The sequence below is a fragment of the Marmota marmota genome, unplaced genomic scaffold (genome assembly GCF_001458135.2).
Source record: "Marmota marmota marmota unplaced genomic scaffold, marMar, whole genome shotgun sequence".
Taxonomy (NCBI): domain Eukaryota; kingdom Metazoa; phylum Chordata; class Mammalia; order Rodentia; family Sciuridae; genus Marmota; species Marmota marmota.
In genome coordinates, this window is record NW_026000221.1 from 24,255,912 (window position 1) to 24,276,299 (window position 20,388).

The following is a 20,388-nucleotide window of genomic DNA, read 5'->3' on the forward strand; positions in this document are numbered from 1 at the left end:
TATCTTATTTTGCTCTCTGTATAAAGGCAGAAATGTTTCATTTTTACACTTCTAGCCCTTTCTCTAGAATTGGGAACATTTTCTTTTTTCTCATTTTCTCTCAGATTTCTCTATTTTCTGTTCAACGGAAGTAATAGCCTGCATTTGTAAAGTGGTGTAGATATAATTCTTAAATGTGAGGTTAAAATTTATCGGATATAAAGATACATGAAATAACCAGCCATGGTGGTGCATGCCTGTTATCCCAGAGACTGAGGAGGCTGACCAGCCTCAGCAACTTGGACCTTAAGCAATTTAGCAAGACCCTGACTCAAAAATTAAAAGGATGATGGATGTGGCTATAGTAAAACAACCCTGGGTTAAAATTCTTAATACCAAAAAATAAGGAAATAAAATTTTTGTTAAAGATACTTAAAATACATGAAAACAGCACAACATTCCTGCAATCTTGGTAGCCTCTGTCTCTGCGTAAGTTTGTGTTGTAAAAGGTGTATCAGTTGTCATTTCTAATTCCTTGCGTTCCAATCACGTTCATTTTAGGACAAATTCTGTGATCTTCAGTCATTTTGTTTAAATGAGTGATATAGCCAATGTATAATTTGGGAATCTGACTAACTTTTTAATTTAAACAAGATTTTCTCATGCCAACTCCTTTCTCTTCCCTACAAATATAGAAGCTAAAGCTGCTCTGCCTAGATTTTAAATAGGAATAATAAATGAACAAACATTTATTCAGTGTTTACTATGTTCCAATCACAGTTTACTCATATCTTCTCCAAGAACCCTACAAAATAGGTATAATTATCCCCATTGCACAACTAAAGAAACTGAAATCAGAGATTAAATAATTTGTCCAAAGTCACACAGTAGAAAAGCAGGAATGTGAACCAAGAATGGGTGCCCTAAACCATGCCATCTTATTAATCCCTCTATTTTATATATTATATAAAATATACATTTTACCCACTTGGAAGGCCTGGGTCTGTACTCTTCATAGTCATTGTGTGACTAAGTGTTAACTTTGATTGTGACTTAGGGATTTCTATTTTCTAATCAAAACATTGCTAGCTAAAAACAGGAACTTCATAAAGGAATGAAAAGCTGAATGTTTATCTTTAGGAAATTGGTTAAAAATATTGTCATGTTTACCTATAAGCATTTGGAAAGGATTTTATTTGTATTTTTCAAGGCATGATTTCTCAGAGACTTGGATTTTTATGTTTCTTGTTTTGTTTCTGATTTGGGATAGATACATTTCGAAAGTTTAAGATGGTAAAGTTTACAAGCATCCGTGGTTTAAGCTATGCTGCCAAGACATATCAAAAGAGTACTTAACTGTAAATTCCTGTCATTTAGTCAATCCAAGTGTGTTTGGCCTCAACACAAGCCACTAATTCAAATCAGTTCCATCAGAACCCTACAATTATGTGTCTAAAAGTAAAATAAAACATGGATTCTATGATGGTAAGTCAAGAGATTGCTAAGTAATACAAACATTTGATATAGCTGTTGGGCAGAGCTACAACATTTATCTAACATGGTTCAGAATGTTGCCCAGGGAGCATGATCCCTACATTTTGTAGAACACACACAATTGGTTAAATTACTTAGTACCAACTCCAGAGGTTGTGCATTGCTAAAGAAAATGGGACATTTTTTTTTTCTGTAGAAAATGCTGATCATGTAACCTCATGGTCTTTATTCACTTCATCCTTTTAGTCTTAAAAGTTAAGATACCAAAACATTATCAGACCCAGGCACAGTGGCACATGCCTGTAAGCAAGGAAGCTGAGGCATAAGGATTGTAAATTATGAAGCCAGCCTCAGCAATTTAGTGAGGCCCTAAGCAAGACCCTGTCTCAAACTTTTTTTTAAAAGGGGTAGGGGTAGGGGGTGGGAATACGTAGTTCAGTGATAAAGCACCCTGGGTTCAATACCCAGTACCAAAATACATACACACATATATATGATTAGACGTTGTAGAATAGACCAAACATCCCGTCTTTCTCTTTGTCTTAGATTCTAGAGATAAATGCCATTTAGTGCTTAGAAAGTGGATTAACGTTCAGTTGAAGGTTAGGTATACTATAACAATTCTAATAGTTAATTTAAGAACTTAACTAACCTGTAACTTTCTTTTATTGAGATCATTGGAAATGTCTGGATTTCATACCTAGTGGCAGTTTTGTTTCTTAGAGACTTCTCACTTGGTGGTGATTTTCTCTGTCCTCTGTTCTCAGTGTTCGTTTCACCGTTGTCACCGACCCCCCAGAGGATGAACAGGATCTGGAGTGTGAGGACATTGGCGTTGCTCATGTTGACCTCGCTGACATGTTTCAGAAAGGGAGAGACATCATCGAGCAAAATATCGATGGTATGAGTGGAAGTGTTGCTCAGTTTGCACAACCAACAACTGCTAAAGTCCAACTGTTTATTAAAACCTCTGTGCTGGCTACAAGGGAGCTGAGTCACATCAACTGAGTCCTTTGCAACTCCAACTAATGTCCCCCTATATCTCTCCCCTTGCCCTCGCCCTCTGCTTTCCTTTAAACTGATAGAAATTTTAAAATAATTATTACCCAAGGAAGTATTCATTTTTTTAGTATGGGGTGAGAAGGTGAAAAAAGTTGAGTTTCGTTGTTGCTGCTGACATTGTTCATGGAAGTCTCATGTCAGCTATGGCACTTCACCCTTAAGAGTGATTAAGGTAGTCTCTTTCTCGAGTTTTCTCTGTAATTCAATGTTACAGCCCAGTGATTTAGTACCTCTAGCAACCAAGTAGGTTTGCTCACTCATTCCCCACCAGGACTCAACAGAAGTAGGGGCTTCCTGACAAAATCTGCTCTCTCAAGTTGTCATTTCACCAGATATGACACCCAACAGTGCTTCATTCCTACCTTCTCTTCCTATATGACATACTGATAACATGCTGGAAGAATTGTGCTTTATGAATCAGACTTTTACCAAGAGACTAGAGATGTAGCTCACTGGTAGAGTGCTACCAGTGGTTAGAGCCCCAGCAATGCAATTTTTAAAAATAAATAAATAAATAAGTAGTTAACAGACTTTTGACAGTCATAATCAGAGAAGGCCTGAGCTATTTACAATAAATGGAGAAATTCCCAAAAAATAAAAAAGTAAAGATTGATTCCAATCTCATTTGTTAAGTTAGAACTGTCTCTGAAAAGATGTCCCTAGCTTATTTACTTCCTGGCTCATGCATTCAGCATACACTTAATTGAGCACCTCTTAAGTGCCATCCATTGGTTCCTACATGGAGCTGCTTGTCCTGGATGTGTGTCAAGTGCTCAAAAGTTAGAATTTATCCAAATAACTAACCAAATTCACCAAATAACCAGATTAGAAGACTGTTCTGGGAAATCCCTCCAAAGTATACATTGCTAACCTTTGGCAGTTGCTCATAACTTTGGCACTGAAGAAAAAGAGGAGAGGAATAAAATATTTATCCCAATCCCATTAAGGATTCACAGGATCAAGGGAGTCAGACAAAAGTGACTAAAACTATCTCTGCTTTATATTCTTGATCTCTATTTTTCCAATCGATTCTGTTTAGCAACCCACCTTCTCTTCCTGTGAGACAAGTGACAAAAATGGACTGACACAGTGATTGTTATGACCACATTTTGGGAACAAGCCGGAAGATTGGGTACTGGGTCAGGTCAGGATCTTAATGCCTTGTCATCTGTCACTTAGAAGTGAGCAGTCCCAAAGGAGAGGTGAAAACTCAGGAGAGTGAGCTGGGACCATTTGTGCCACTGTGCTCCCAGCTGCTCTTTCTCCACCTAAGCCCTCGTGTACCAAGTTTAGCTTGAAGGCCTCCTTACAGATTTTCTTGAAATTAAAATACACGCAGAGCTGAATGCAGTGGACAAGCCTGAGGACCCAGCTATAAGGAGGCTGGGGCAGGAGAATGACTTGAATCCAGGAGTTCAAGGCCAGCCTGGGCAGCATAGCAAAATCCCATCTCTTAAAACAAACACGCGCGTGTGAGCACACACACACATGCACACACACACGTCGGGCACAGGAGTACGCATCTATAATCCCGCTACCTCAGAGGCTAAGGCAGGAGGACCACAAATTCAAAACCAGTCTGGGCAACTTAGTGAGATGTTGTCTCAAAATAAAAAGGGTTGGGATGTAGCTTAATAGAACCCTGTTGGGTTTGATTCCAAATACTGCAGAAACACACGTACAAGCAGTTATTAAAGTTCAAGGAATATAAACAGGAAGTACAAAGACTCATAAGTGTTGTGAAACTTACAAAGTCTAGGATTCTGGCCTTGGACTACTAGGTCATTGTCCACAGAGTGTTGAATCAGCATCCTGCAGGGTCAAGCTTGGAGAAGTCCAGTGGCCTACTTTTGGGGCACCACTCAAAGCACTGGCCCCTCTGCTGAGAAAAGCCAGTATACATTCAAAAAGTTCCTGGGCCTTTGGAGCCATTCCATAGACTTAAGATTGCTGGGCCTACCGATTTGACTTTTCCTAAATTCATGTAGAATATACTTTAAATGAAATGTTTTCTTTGGAAAGGTAAATAACCAGTTCAAATCACAATCATGTGACCTCTTTACAGTGGTTTGCATTCTGAAATTTGTTATTATACTGGACATTAAAACAGATTCTACTTTGTCATCATATTTTAGTCCTTTTTAGACCTTTCATTTCTTACTAGCTTAGAAATTTCGATTCTGTGTGGGAATTGTCCAGAAGCTTTCTCACTAGGTGAACTTTAGGGTTAGATCGTTAGTTTGAGCTCCACAAACAGTATGTAAATGCAACATATCTAAATTGCACATCTTCAAAGATCAGCTTTATGTTTTAGATTTCTGAGATGCCAGTGAATTTTAGGCTTTTACAAGAGCTCTTTTCATCTTCTCAACTACTGTTTCAGCTACTTCTCTCAAGAAACATCTGATGAATGGCACTAACACTTTTCTGCTCTTTTCTCCCTAGTTTTTGATGCACGAGCAGATGGTGTAGGTATTGGCAAGCTCAAGGTAACAGTTGAAGCTCTCCATGCCCTACAGTCTGTCTACGAGCAATGCAAAGGACTAGGAGTCTTAAAAGGACCTGCTCCAGAGGCATCTCCTACTTCTGAGTAAATGCTCACTTGAAGTTTCTGGATGAGATTGTGTGTAATTACTCTGGTTTGTATAATCTATAATTCATGGGAAGCAGGGAAGCAGGAGTCCTGGGTTTGAAATGTTCAAGTTTTGTATAGTTTTTCATTTGTTTATTTTGCTATTCCCTCCTTCCCCTGACTGCTGCCCCTCAGGACTTCAGTTCTCCACAATGGGCAGCACCTTCTCAATAATTTATACCTCATGATAGCATGAGAAAGCCTATTTGCATTTTCAACATTTTCTTATGAAGAACTGAAATGCAATTCCCATTTTTATTTTTAATAAGCAAAAACATAAATCTTAGAAAACCTATGAAAGAGAAGATACTTTTATGTTATCCCTAATCGTCCCACTAAATGGAATGCTTATGATTAGCCTCATTAAGAGTTTTATACTGTGAAGATTTTATTAGAAGCAATATATGAAAATTACTTGGATTAATGTGTTAATCTTTCTCTTTAAAATGCTAATATCCATTTTATGCACATTAAAGCTCAGTATGCATTTTCTTTGATGCATGCAGTTTCTATCAATTAAATATAAAGAAGGAGACTTGGCACTAACTTACTAGATTACCAAGTTTTTTGTTTTTCTTTCTTAAAAATTATAGTTCTTCCTGTTTGTATTATTTTCATGTATTCGTATTGGTGATAGGGGACCCAGGGATATATGTGTATAAAGAAAAATGATGGATAGATGGATGTGAAATTTACATTTTGAAAACTTAGCTCATGACATAGAAATTATTTAAAGTGTGACTCAAATTCCGATATGCTTAGTTAGACCTGAAAGGAGTATCTTTTTATCATTTTTTAAATTTACATCAAGCTTAGACAATGCTGGGGTGTATCTGGATAACCAGATCCTCAAAAAGCAACTCAGAAAGTTAATTTTCTAGCTTTTACCCAATCTCACTGAAGGATTTAATTGATATTTTTAATGGAGCTGTGAATCAATGCTGCAAAGGAATTGTCTCTAGAGGTCTAGGATATAATGCATTTCATTTTTTAATTTACTTTTTTATTTGTCATTTTCTTCAAAGGATTTTTATAGGCTGTGGGTTTTCACTGTTTGCAAACAGGCTATGTTCCTTCTTAAGCATATGTAAAGTATTCAGGGAGATAAGTAATTTATTAAAATCTACCTAATTTGCCGTGATATATTAAATCTCTGCTTCAGTGATCACAGACCATTTCATTTAGAGAATTAGGCATTCCCTCTTTGTGTGATTAAAGCTCTGGAAAATGAGTTCTTTGCTCCTATTTGTGAACATTCAAAGCCTGCTAATGGCAAGAAGATGGAATAGATTATGAGACAATTCATTACAGTTCAACAGGAAAAAAAAAGCAGCTATAATGCAAAAATGCAAGTATGAATATCTGCATATAGTTTGAACCATCTGTGCTCTAATGGCTTCAATAATGACTCTCGTCTTTAGGAGGCTTTGAAATGACATCCGTACAATATTAATTTGTTGATGTACATTGCGGGACCAGTAGAGTATGATCTGACCACAGAAATCTATAAATTCTGTCTCTACCATTGAGCCTCCCTATCCTGGGGCCTGCCATCTCCAAGGAGAAGCTTGTTCTCATCAAACTCTGCAAATCTTCCTAACAGCTCATTCCTCTGGAACCTTCTAGAGACCACAAACATCTGCAGACAAAACCTCTCCAATCCTAGTAAACAACCACATGTTTGTTGTCACTTCAGCTGGCTCTGAGCTCATCTTTTTGGCCTCTCTTTCTAGCTTTCTTTGGCTTTATGCAGTTACAGTGTCATTAAGGCCCATAATATTCCCTCCAGTAATTTAAAACAGCCAGATTATACCCTGGGATTAACTGAGTGGTTTTTGAGACATTTATTGTGGTATTCTCCCAGGAGGTTTGTATTATTGTTTTAAAATGTTACATCCCAAACTAAATACCCTTTCTATAGGGAAAAGAACTGGATTGCACTGACTTCTTAGGATCTTCAAGTAAAGAGGGCAAGTTTTTATTAGGAAACTTCTGGGAGCTATTCAGCGGTACAGAATGTATGTCTCAGATAAGATTAGAGAATTAGCCATGTTTCTGTTGTGTTCATGTGTACTAGAATATAATATCAAAGACTTCTCTTCTGGTTTTAAAATACTCAGCTTCAATTCTTGCACACTTTCACAACATTCATTTTCACACACAATGGCTGCTGACACATATCAAAGTGTGTCAGTAGTATTGAGTGCTATCATATATGGAAGTCCCTTGGGATATTTTTGTGTTTGTCTTGTGTTAACCAGAGTTCATTGAAAAGTTCATACCTTTTGGGTTCACAAATGATGGTTTTTTTCTCAGTGAGCCAAGCATGATCCATTAAGTGTGACTAGAGTGAGGAGCTGTCAGGAGCAGCCTTGCCACACAGACACTCTAGTTCAAGGTGAGGCTTGGATGAACTTAACAGCTTTTAGTGTAACTACGCAGTACACTCAGCACTTTTTTGGGCGGTAATGCTTTTAGTTTGGAAATATAAATAGAGATGTAATGTGGTATGTGGGAGAGTGTATTTTACATGTTTTTTTGCCTACTGTAGTAGAAATGTCAAATTCCCAGCCACTGTCATGAGAAGCAGTTGACAAAAATAAGTCTTATGGTTTACAGTGTGGTTTACGTAGAGAACATTTCTCTTCACTCTCAGTTTCAACATGTTTTCTAAATTATCATGGTTTGTTGCCGTTTAACTTAAATTAGTTTTTTTAAAGAATAAATAGAGAATATGTTTAATCAAATAAAGAAAGGCCACATTGAAATTCTGCTGTTCCTGCCATTCATTTGTTACCACAAAACACAAATAATTTCTATGTGTTATGAAGAAGTGTGGGCTGAGAAGTGCTCATGTGATTGGGGAGGTTCTGCGTGCACCCATGTTCCCACAACAGAACATAAATTATTTTAGTAATCTGACATCAAGAGCTGTGACAATGAAAACCAGTTCTTACACATGTTCTAACAAGAATCTGATTAACATTTTTGTGGATATGGAAAATAACTTTTTTTTTAGTCAAACTGGCACTATTGCTGAATTTAGAATGCTTTCCTTATGTACTAAATAGCAAAATGTGAATCATGTCTGTGAACAAATATGAGAATAAAATGTCATCTTTGTGTAATACAAAACAACTGAGGGAGAGCTTTGGAGATATAAAATTATTGAATGATTGACAATATCAGGATGATAATTCATCCCCAACGATGAAAGTACATTTTTATAAGTCACTCATGCCTGAAGGCCTCCGACTACCTTAACAAAGAAAAACTAAACTCATGATTTATTAGAGATTGGGCAATATGCCTAATTAAATCCATGAATGGGAGCAGACGCAGCTTTATATCCCCTTTGTTCAGAACAAAAATAACTTCCAGGTCAACCAGAAAGCTAAAAAAATATCAAAGCAATAGAAACAAGTTGTTTAAAAACTAAAAATATAGAAGTAGAAAACACCTCCTCATCCTAATCTTTCTTATCTTGCAAGATAGAATTTTCACTTCCATTTCAAAGTGGCACCAGTGGAGTCCACCTTATAGTCTAACCTCCTGCAGAAGTGGGCCCATGTTACAGGTATAGGTGGCTTTGGTCCTTGCCCCTTCGTTTTCTACGTGACATTCACTAATACATTAAGTCGTGTTTCTCCTTAGGCCTTCTCAAGCGAACTCTGGTACTCTTAGACCGCGACCTCTGTTCTGAGGTGAATGCCTCCTGCCTTTCCCCCTTCTCACTCTGTAGAGATTCCTTTTCTCATCCTCTAACAGTGTCACCTCTGTCTTCACTGGACACTATTTTTTTTCTCTGTCTCTTTTTTTTTTTTTTAAGTGGTGCTGGGGATTGGAACCCACGGGGGCTTTACCACTGAGCTACATACATCCCTAGCTTTTTTAATTTTTTGACACAGAGTCTCATTAAGTTGTTGGGGATTGAACCCAGGTGTGCTTTACCACTGAGCTGCACCTCCAGGCCTTTTAATTTTTTATTTTGAGGTTTGCACTAAGTTGTTTAGGGCCTTGCTAAGTTGCTGAGGCTGACCTCGAACCTGAGATTCTTCCGCCTCAGCCTCCCAGGTCATGAGCATTACAGGTGTGCACCACCACACTGACCATGTTTTCTTTTTTGAGAACATCAGCAGCTTGGGCTGGGGATATAGCTCGGTTGGTAGAATGCTTGCCTTGCATCCACAAGGCCCTGGGTTCAATCCCCAGCACCACAAAAAAAAGAAGAGAAAATCAGCATCTTGATTTTCATATTTCTGTCATCTAAATTCCTCCTTCCATTTGCCTAGCCTCCTGTGCGTATTTTTCAAGTTCATCAAAGCACATTTTTTTCTCTTCCTCTTTCCTATTTCTTCTCTTGGAGCTACAACTATTTATTTAGATACACGCATCTATGAAGGCTCCAGCAGCTTTCTTTGTGTGAAAACTTGCCTGGTTTTTGGTTGTAGGTGTTTGTTGTTTGCTTTTTGAGATGTTGCCCAGGCTGGCCTAACTCAGTACCCCCATCCATGCTCAGCCTCCTGAGTGAGTGGCTGGCACTGCAGAGGCGCCCAGCTCAGGCAGGTTTAATGCCTTCATTTAACATGGCAGGGGCACACTGCATCAATCGTTCTGAACCTGAAGGCTAATTTTAATTAATGCTAAACATGCAGGCTAATTTTTGTATCTTTTCTTCTTGTGTCTTTTTACAAGTCATGGAGACAAAACTCAGAAGGCTCTCAGGAATCACCGGCAAGAAGAAGAAGGCTTTTAAAAATTTAAGGAAATATTAAAATCAAGCTTTCTTTGGTACCAATATGTTTTGTTATAGTTACATATTAACTGATAAGTTTTAGGAAAAAACTTAAAGAGACTATGCATACAATCTAGAAGCTGGGAAGTCTTTTCCAAAGAGAAGAAAAACAGGCTGTAAAACACAAAATAGACAAGAAATATTGGGTATGTAAACATGAAGACAATGTGACAGTTTTCTTTCACGACTATTCGAATTCAAGGTAGAAATCAAAGGACATTTTGTACTATTCAGGGGAACAACAAGTCAAAGATATGTGGTTTTTTGTTGGTTTTTTTTTTTAAGATATGTGTTCTTAAACATGCACACCTAGTCTCAAAATACATGCATCAACAACTTAAAGAATTGTGGGAAAATATTAAGGCTGCATCAATTTTAATAGTGGGCTTTAACTTGCAGAGAATAAAAGATCAAAAACTTTGAAAAAAAGATTTGGTTAGCAGGATTACTAAATTCAAATGCATATAGAATACCCATAGAACATTCAAAGAGAAATAAGAGAAATCGACTGTGTTCTCAACCACAAAGGAAGTCTCGATTTCCAAAGAACTAAAATCTTAAGATGATATTTCTCCAAGCAAAATGCAATAAAATGAGAAGTCAGTAGCAAAGGGATAGCCAAAACAGCCCTTCCTGAAAGTTAAAAATATGTTAATGTTAGATTGACAAGAAAAATCATATGTATTTATGGATAGATTATTATTATTCTGGGTTCTAATAGGACAAGGAGTTAGTCCACTCCTACAACAGAAAATCCTACAAATTTCACTTGATGAAATAAATTAGCCTCAGCTCAGAAGCCCACAGCAGAGGGAAGCAAGGCCAGGGTTGAACCTAAGAGAAGAGACCACCACAGGATCCTAATGGTGTCAGAACATACGTGATACCAGTGAAGATTCCCCAAGAAGGAGAAGGACCGCTGTCAAGAGCTGGTCTCAATTCAGGTGCTGTATTTTGGATATGGAATGTCCCCCAAAGATTCATGTGTTAAAGGCTTGGTCACCAGCTGTGGTGCTGTTGGGAGGTGGAGGAACCCTTAGGAGGTGGCCCTAGTGGAAGGAAGCTTGGTCCATGGGGCTGTGTCCTTGTCCCCAGCTCCAACCTCTTTTTCTCTGCTTTCTGGCCACAGTCAGGTGAAGATCCATGCTTGCCACAAGCTCATGCCACAGTGGTCAGCCTCCCCACAGCCCCAATCTGACAGGGCCACACAACCATGGACTGAACTCTCATCAGAGACTATGAGCCAGAATAAATCTTTTCTCCTTTCAAATTGTTTATGTCAGTATTTTGTCACAGCAACAGAAAGCTAGAACACCTGGTAAGTCAGAGCATTGGCTACTGGAGAAGTAAAAGGAATCGGCTTGAAGTACCTTGGACCAGACATGGCAGCTTTGGAAAGGCACTTCTGGAAGAGAACTGGATGTCTTAAAAGGGGAGAGATGTCCCTTGGAGACATGGAAGTGAAATGAAAGACGGAACCAGCTGAAACCTCAGCTCCCAGTGAAACAAGAGAGTATGATTGAATGGTGTCAATATCGTGGTATCGAATCAATAAGAAACATTTATTAAAGAAACTGCACTTTGCTGTGGCAACAGAAGAGGACACTGTTGAGCTGAGAAACCTGTAAGCCATCCAAGCCCTTCCCTGACCATGCAGTTTTGTCCTGGCTGGTCCAGGAATATCCAAAATAAATAGTCTTAATAGAGAAGGGAATCCTGCATGATCATAAGAAAACAAATGAGGATCAAAACTTTTCAGTTGTCAGCTGTACTTCAGTGGAGCTGGGGAGAAACCAGAAAAAGACCCATTATCCCACTACCCAGAGTCAGCCAGTAACTTCTTACACGCTTGTTTCCTGTTCTTTCTTTTTTCTGTGATTCATAATTTCAAAAATTTTGAGATTAACACAAGTAATACATGAAAATACTATATTTTCATTAAAAATCAGAATAATACACATGGTTAAAATCCCCATGAACCATATCACCCCCTAATCCAGATCCTCTCCCCACCAGTGGAGTTTATCATTTTTATGTATACATATACATGCACCCACAGAATATGTATAAAATTGTTTTGTTTTTAATTTACATAAGTGTCAGACTGCAGACAGCTGTTTATACAACTTACTTTTTTTCACTTTTTTTTTTAAACAGTGGTTTTGAAATGTACCAATCGTTTCCAGTGTCTCGATTACTACAATAAACAAGTCCATGGTAGGAGAAAAAGAAAGAGACCGTTTCAGCAGGATGGAGTTCTGCCCAAGCACTGCTGAATTTGATAGTCCAAACCATCCTTCCAGTTAAGGACAACTAGACAAACTGGAATATATATACATGAACATAAGTACATACATATTTTTATATATTGATATAGAATTTGAAAACACCAGAATGCCTAAGAGCTAACTGGGCTGCAAGAAATTTCAGGGTGCACATTCATAATAAAAATGATGATGGAATTGGGATAGAAGGAACCTACCTCAACATCATAAAGGCTTTTGGTGAAAAACTCAAAGCCAACCTCATAATGAATGGGAAATAACTGAAGTCAATTCCTTTAAAATCTGGGACAATCTCACCACTCCTACTTAATATGGCGATATAAATTCTAGCCAGAGTAATTAGGCAAGAGAAAAAAATAAAAGGGATAAAAAATGGGAAAGGAGAAAGTCAAAATATCACTGTTTGCAGATGATATGAACCTACATTTAAAAAATGCAAAAACTTGGGACTGGAGCTGTGGCTCAGTGGTAATATACTTGCCTGGCACGTGTGAGGCACTGGGTTCAATTCTCAGCACTGCATATAAATAAATAAAAGGTTTATCAACAACTAAAAAAATAAAAATAAATAAAAAATGCAAAAACTAACTCCACCAAAAGACTGCTAGAGCTAATAAATTTGGCAAAGCAGCAGGTTACAAAGCATACAAAAATCAATAGCTTTCCTATATACCAACAACAAATCTGCTGAGAAAGAAATCAGGAAAAGAATTTCATTCACAATAATCTCAAAAAAAGGGGCTGGGGATGTGGCTCAAGCGGTAGTGTGCTCGCCTGGCATGTGTGCGGCCCGGGTTCGATCCTCAGCACCACATACAAAGATGTTGTGTCCGCCGAAAACTAAAAATAAATAAATAAATATTTAAAAAATAAATAAATAATAATCTCAAAAAAATAAAATAAAATACCTAGGAATAAATCTAACCAAAGAGGTTAAATACCTCTACAATGAAAACTATAGACCATTGAAGAAGACCTCAGAAAGATGGAAAGTCCTCCCATGTTCATGAATAGGCAGAATTAATATTTTTAAATGGTCATACTATCAAAAGCAATATACAAATTCAATGCAATTCCCATCAAAATACCAATGACATTCTTCACAAAATTAGAAGTTAATTAGAAGAGTAAAAGACCAAGAATAGTCTTGGTCTTTTACTCTGAGCCAAAAAAAAAAAAAACAATGTAAAGACATCACAATAACTGACTTCAAATTACACTACAGAGCTACAGTAACAAAAACTGCATGGTACTGGCATAAAAAAAGACAAATAGAACCGTGGTACAGAATAGAAGACACAGGGACAAACCCACACATCTACAGTCATCTGATTCTTGACAAAGGTGCCAAAAACTACATTGGAGAAAACACAGCCTCTGACAAATGGTGCTGGGAAAACTGATCATTTATCTGTAGAAGAATGAAAGTAGACATTTATCTCTACCTTACCAAAAAAAATCAACTCAAAATGATCAAAAACCTAAGAATTACTTAGAAAACTAGGAATGGAACCACCATTTGGCCCACTCCTCAGTCTATACCCAAAGGACTTAAAATTAGCATACTATAGTAGTAACACAGCCACATCAATGTGTATAGCAGCTTAATTCACAATAGCTAAAATGTGGAAGCAACCTAGGTGCCCTTCAATAGATGAATGGACAAAGAAACTGCAGTACATATACACAATGGAATATTACTCAGCATTAAAAAATAATGAAACTATGGCATTTGCAGGTAAATGAATGGAGTTGGAAAATATCATGCTAAGCGAAGTAAGCTAATCTCCAAAAAAAGGACTTATGTTCTCTCTGATAAGTGGATGCTGATCCATAATGATGGGGTGGGAGGCATGGAAAAAATGGAGGAACTTTGATGGGGCAAAGTGGGGAGAGAAAGGTGGGGAGGGGGCAGGGAGGTAGGAAAGATGGTAGAATGAGATGGACATCATTACCCTAGGTACATATATGACTGAACCTATGGTGTGATGCTACATCTAGTACAACCAGAGAAATGAAAAGTTGTGCTGCAGTTGTGTATAATGAATCAAAATGCATTCTGCTGTCATATATACCTAATGAGAATAAATTATTTTTTTAATATGCAATAAAGCAGATGCCTGAGGTTCCACACCAAGTGGAACCTTATCTAACCTGCAAAAAGAAAAAACAACTAAATATTATACCAAAAACTATGCAACTCCTAGAAGAAAACATAAGGTCAACACTTTAGCATATAGGTACAGATTGCAACTCTCTCTCAGTAGGACCTCTTAAAGCTCATGAAATAATGCCAAGGGTTAATAAATTGGATGGCATCAAAGTAAAAAGCTTTTGCACAGCAAAGGAAATAATTAGGAATCTGAGGCAAGAACCAACAAAATGGGAGAAAATCTTTGCTAGATAATCTTCTGACTGGAGTTAATATCTAGACTATATGAAGAACTCAAAAATCTTAACACCAAAAAAACAAATAAACCAGTTAATAAATGAGCAGATGAATTAAACAGATACTTCTCAAAAATGAAATACAAGTGGTCAACAAATGTATGAAAAAAATGTTGAACATCATTAGCATTCAGGGAAATGCAAATCAAAACTACACCGAGACCTCATCTCACACCAGTCAGAATGGCAGTCATCAAGAATACAAACAATAAGTGCTGGAGAGGATATAGAGAAAAAGGAACACTTTTACACTGTTGGTGGGATTGTAAACTAGTACAACTAGTGTGGAAACCAGTATGGAGGTTCCTCAAAAGGCTAGGTATGGAACCACCATATGACCCAGTTATACCACGCCTTAATATTCATCCTAAAGAATAAAGTCATTATAGCATAAAGATACATGTACGCCCATGTTTCTAGCAACACAAGTCATAATAGCCAAACTATGGAACCAGCCTAGGTGTCCATCAACAGATGAACAGATAAAGAAAATTTGGAGTTTTATTCAGTCACAAAGAAGAATGAAATTGTGTCATTTGCAGGAAAATGGATGGAACTTGGGACTATTCTATTAACCGAAATAAGTCAGACTGGGAAGGTCAGGGTTGTATGTTTCCTTTCATATGTGAAAGCTAGAAAGGAAAAAGAAAAGGAAAGTTATGGGGTGGAGTGGGAATCTCATGCAAATCAAAGGGAGATCAGTAGAGGAAAGGGACCAGAGAGTGGGAGGAGGAAAGGGAGAGGGGAAGTGCTGGGGAGTGATATTGGCCAAATTATATTGTTATATCATGTGCATATATGATATGTAATTAAAAAATCCATCATTATGTACAACTATCATGCACTGATTTTTTAAAATGTGGAAATAGAGGAGAAAAAAAAAAAGAAATTGCATGGTGCAATGTGAAAGAAAGTTCAGAGGATGAGCCAGGCAAGGAAGCTGGTTTTCCCCCAAAGGTATCTGCCAACCCGATGCAAGCATGGATGCAAGGCTCTGGGGTCTTCAAAGGATAAAACTGAAATTCAGGGCCCACCAGAGACGAGAGGCCCAAGTAAATCCCCCAGCCTTGGAGTCAGGTCTTTCAAAAGCTAATTTGTCAAATAATAGTGTCTGAGAAATAGACTACCCAGGCACTGAAGTCCTGTTTTGATTCATCCTAGTCTCTGCATGGATTAAGGTGATCTGAGCTTGCTAGAGCCACCAGCCTAGCCACCTGTCAGAAACTAACACACATCTCTAAAAGAAGATATCCACACCCTCAAATTATTCCTATATTTTTATGTACAATGTTTGATACATATTTCTAAATAAATAGTCAAGAAGACAAGACCACATGACTAAAAACCAAAATAACAACAGACATTTGAAACACCAGTAATTCAGCTAATGGAGTCATCATCTATGAACTTCCACATAACAAGCTTTGATATGTTCATGGAGGCAAAAGACAATTTGGAGAAATTTCACACAGAATTGGACATCATTTTTTAAAGATCCAATTAGAAATTCTATAAATGAAAATCATAATAGCTGAAATTAAGAACTCATTGGATGAGTCTAATAGTAAATTAGACACAGCTAAAGGGAGATTAAGTGAACTATAAAAATAAAAAATTCAGAAGACATGTCCATCTTGATGCATGGAAAGAAGAATGAAAAATACTAAAAAGAAGGGGAAAGATAAAAGACACAAGAGCATATGGAAAGTTAAACATATATTTAAGGGTCCTGAAGAGGAAAAGAAAAGGGGGAAAAGCAAAACCAGTATCCCAAAAGATGTTAATGGCTAAGAATTTTCCAAAACAGAAGGCACAGATTTAAGAATGACTAAATCCTGTATGCTCAGGATGGATAAACACAAAGAAAAACTGAAAAACAAAGACAAAAAGAAATTCTTTTTGTAATATTTATTTTCTAGCTGTAGTTGGACACAATATCTTTATTTTATTTATTTATTTTTATGTGGTGCTGAGGATCCACCCAGGGCCTCACACGTGCTAGGCGAGTGCTCTACCACTGAGCCACAACCCCAGCCCCCAAAAGAAATTCTTACAAGGAGTTAAAGACAAAAGATATATCCTCAAAAGAGCAACACTAAGTCTAAACTGAAACAGTGCATGGATTAGGAAACGGAAGAAACACATCTGGACCCTACATCACATCCTCCTTCCACACACAAGATAGTTAACAGTCCAGAGAATCTCATGACTAATGGAATCAGGAGCTGGTGGATCAACCCCTTCCATTCCGCTGACAGACAGTTGAGGTGCATTCTATGAAGCTATCCAACTGCAATTGCTTATAGAGGTGATCAAATCAATAATACAACCTTGCATTGGCTTTTCTGTCTCATCCGTTTTACATCTTCCAGTTCCTCATCCTGTCTCGGGGAGCCCAAATAAACTGCCTGCACACCATTGTTTCAAAACCGGCTTTCAGAGAAAGCAGAATATCAAGTTGGTACTCTGAGAGCACTATGCTCACTAATCAGGTGGAAAAAACAAAAAGGATAAACATTATTTATGGTAAGTGGAATTCAGATAATCCTGGCACATGACACAGATTTTTTTTTTTTTAAGTACCAGAGATTGAACTCAGGGACATTAAACCATTGAGCCACATCTCCAGCCCTTTTTATATTTTATTTAGAGACAGGATCTCACTGAGTTGCTTAAGGCTTCGCTAAATTGCCACAGCTGGCTATGAACTCACAAACCTCCTGCCTCAGCCTCCCAAGCTGCTAGGATTATAGGCGTGTGCCATCATACTTGGCATGATAGATTCTTAATGGTGGTGAATTTAGATATGTGCAGAGGAGAAGGGAAATTTTGGTTATCAGCTATTTACTTTTCTAAACTTACACTTCAATTTTTTTTAAATTTAAGAAAAACTTTCCTGGAGATGAAAAATTCCAAAAGAAATAAAAATAGCCATTATGCTAAAGAAAATGTAACACAATATTCCAACCTGAGATAAATAAAGGGAAATGATCCATTACAGATGGGATAAAAACACAGATGAGGAATTTAAAAACTCAAGATGGAAATCGACAAACTGAAACTTAGAAAGTGGGAAATTGGTTTTAGGAAAGAAGTTGAAGAAAAAAAATTAACCTTGAAAAAAATTATAAGTTATGGAAGAGAAAAATATAGCTGAAAGTAGACTCAAGAGATAAAAGGTGCCAAGAAAATGGTATTGAACTACCAAGGAAGAAAGAATCTTAGAAGAGATATAGTAGATAGGTACATGTAAGCAGAATCCATGATGTTAAAGACAAAAACAAAACTAATATAAAAATTCAAGAACGCTTTCTTGAAATAAGAGACTTGAATCTTGAATATTGAAAGAAAAATTGCATCAAAACAGTCAACTCTGAAACATATGCTAGGGAAATTATTAAAAATTTCAGGTAAAGAAAAAATAATCCTCTAGTACTTCAGGCAAAAGACCAAGGTATTTAGAAAAAATATATATATAAAGTCAGGTTGGCATTAGGTTTCTCAAAAGCAATTTACAAAGCAAGACAGTAGTGAAATAGTCTTGTCAAAAAAACCCTTCAAGGATAGCCAGGCATGGTGGCCCACGCAGTGACAGTGACTCTGAAGCTGAGACAAAAGGAGCACAAGTGTGAAGCCAGCCTCAACAACTTAGCATGACCGTTTTTTCAAAAAAATTAAAAATCCTGGGATGTAGCTCAGTGGTAAAGCGCCTCTGGGTTCAATCCTCAGTATCACAAAGAAAAAAAAAAAGAAAATATGAACCAAGGATTGTTTTACCCCACTCAGCTGTCCTTAAAACATGAGAGTACAGGAAAACAATTATTATTGCTGTGAGCTTCACACAACATAAAATTAACTAAAGTGAACAATTCAATGGCATTAAATACATCCATGATGTTATGCACCTACCACCTCTAACTCCAAATATTCCAACCTCACCAAATAAAACCCCATACACATTAAACATTTATTCCTTATAACCTCCCCTTTGACCAATTTGATTTCTGTTTCTATGGGCTTATCTATTCTGAATATTTCATACAAATGGAATAATATGATGTATGATCTTTTGTGTCTGGCTTCTTTCACTTAACATAGTGTTTTCAATGTTCATCCATGTCTTAGCATGTATCAGTACTTTATTTCTTTTTATGACTGCATATTATTCCATAATATACTATAATTTTTTTAGCCGTTCATCAGTTGATGCACATTTGGTTTGTATCTACCTTTGGGCTATTAATAGTGCTTCTATGAACATTTGTGTATAAGGATGTATTTGAGTACCTGTTTTCAACTCTTTTGGTACATATCTAGAAGTAGAATAGCTGGGTCAAGTGAAATTCTATATTTAATTTTTGAGGAACATCAAACTGTTTTCTATAAGAACTGAACCATTTTACATTACCACCTAAAGGGTATGAGAATTCTAATTTCTCTACATCCTTACAACACTTGGTATTTTCTGCTTTTTAATAGCCATTCTCACAAGTTGTGAAGTGGTATCTTTTGTGGTTATTTTTTAAATTCCCTTAATGACTAATGATGTTAAACATCTTTTCATGGGCTTATTTCTAGAAAAAAAACAATTTTAAATGTGAAAAATGGGGAATATTGTATTAATAAGGAATTTTCTAGAAAATAACCTTCATCTAAGTAAGAGATGAAGGAGCAGGAAGCTGTTAAGGATTGGTGGTGACCATATTGAACTGTAGCTCTTAAGCAAACCAAAGGTGGGGACGGAGGTGGAAGAAAAGATTGTAGCTGTGTGCTCTGACAAAGTAGACATAAAACTTTTGTGTAGGGTGCTGGGATTGAACCCAGGGCCTCACACATGCTAGGCAAACTCTGTACCACTGAGCTATACCCTTACTGATGTTTATTTTGAGACAGGATCTCACTAAGAACCTGTCACTGGCCTTAAGTTTGTGATCCTCCTTGACTCAGCCTCCCAAGAAGGTGGGATTACAGGAGGTGCCACTATGCCCAATCACAATTTTTTTTAAGAGGAAAAGGAAAAAAGAAATGGGAAAATAGAATATATTCATTGATTTTAGCATGAATCATAAGTGAGTCAAAGCAGACAAACCATGTAGTTGAAGTCTATAAAAAAAAATACTGGCATTGTGTATTAGTGGAAGATAAGTACCAAAACAAATCCAGTTATTCTAATCACCAAAAATAGGTTTTAATTGAAAGAAGCAAAGAAAACAGACTACAGAGTTTTTAAAAAAAATGGTAAACATAATATGAACTGTAACTATAGTATAAAATAAAGAATAAAACTAAGATCAAGCCTCTAATTTGAAGTAATAAATGTAAATGGTCTTAACTAACTTTGGAAAAGAAAACAGATCTTCGGATGGGCTTCCAAGGCAAAATTCAACTCTATACTGTAAGAGACACTTCCAAAATATAGAGCAATAAAGTTAAAGAAAGAGCAAAACTATACCAGACAAATGCACATGAAAAAAAGCAGGAATCGTGGACTTGATTATCTGACAAGATAAAATTCATGGGTGGAGACAAAAAGTGCTTAGTGAGATAAAGGACTCTCACACCACTGAAGGCCATAATTCCACAGGGAACATCACAGCAGTGGCCTTCATGGAGCACGGATACAGGAGACAGGAAGAGAACACGTGGAAGTACATTAATTAGAGGAGACTGCAAGATTCACTCAGTTCAAGATA

The 20,388-nt window shown here is 37.1% G+C and overlaps 1 protein-coding gene across 4 annotated transcripts in view; it reads left to right on the forward strand.

Annotated features, from left to right (window-relative positions):
* Rpgrip1l (RPGRIP1 like) overlaps positions 1–10,420 on the forward strand; it is a 104,629-nt gene extending 94,209 nt beyond the window's left edge. For 3 of the 4 annotated variants that reach the window (XM_048792179.1, XM_048792181.1, XM_048792182.1), the window contains 2 exons: positions 2,241–2,374; positions 4,981–7,935. In XM_048792179.1, coding sequence (XP_048648136.1) covers positions 2,241–2,374; positions 4,981–5,129 — 283 coding nt within the window. In that variant the 3' untranslated portion in view covers positions 5,130–7,935. Of the gene's footprint in view, positions 1–2,240; positions 2,375–4,980; positions 7,936–9,862 lie in introns of those variants that run through there. The other variant, XM_048792180.1, reaches the window with a different exon arrangement.
* Positions 10,421–20,388: the final 9,968 nt, after the last annotated feature.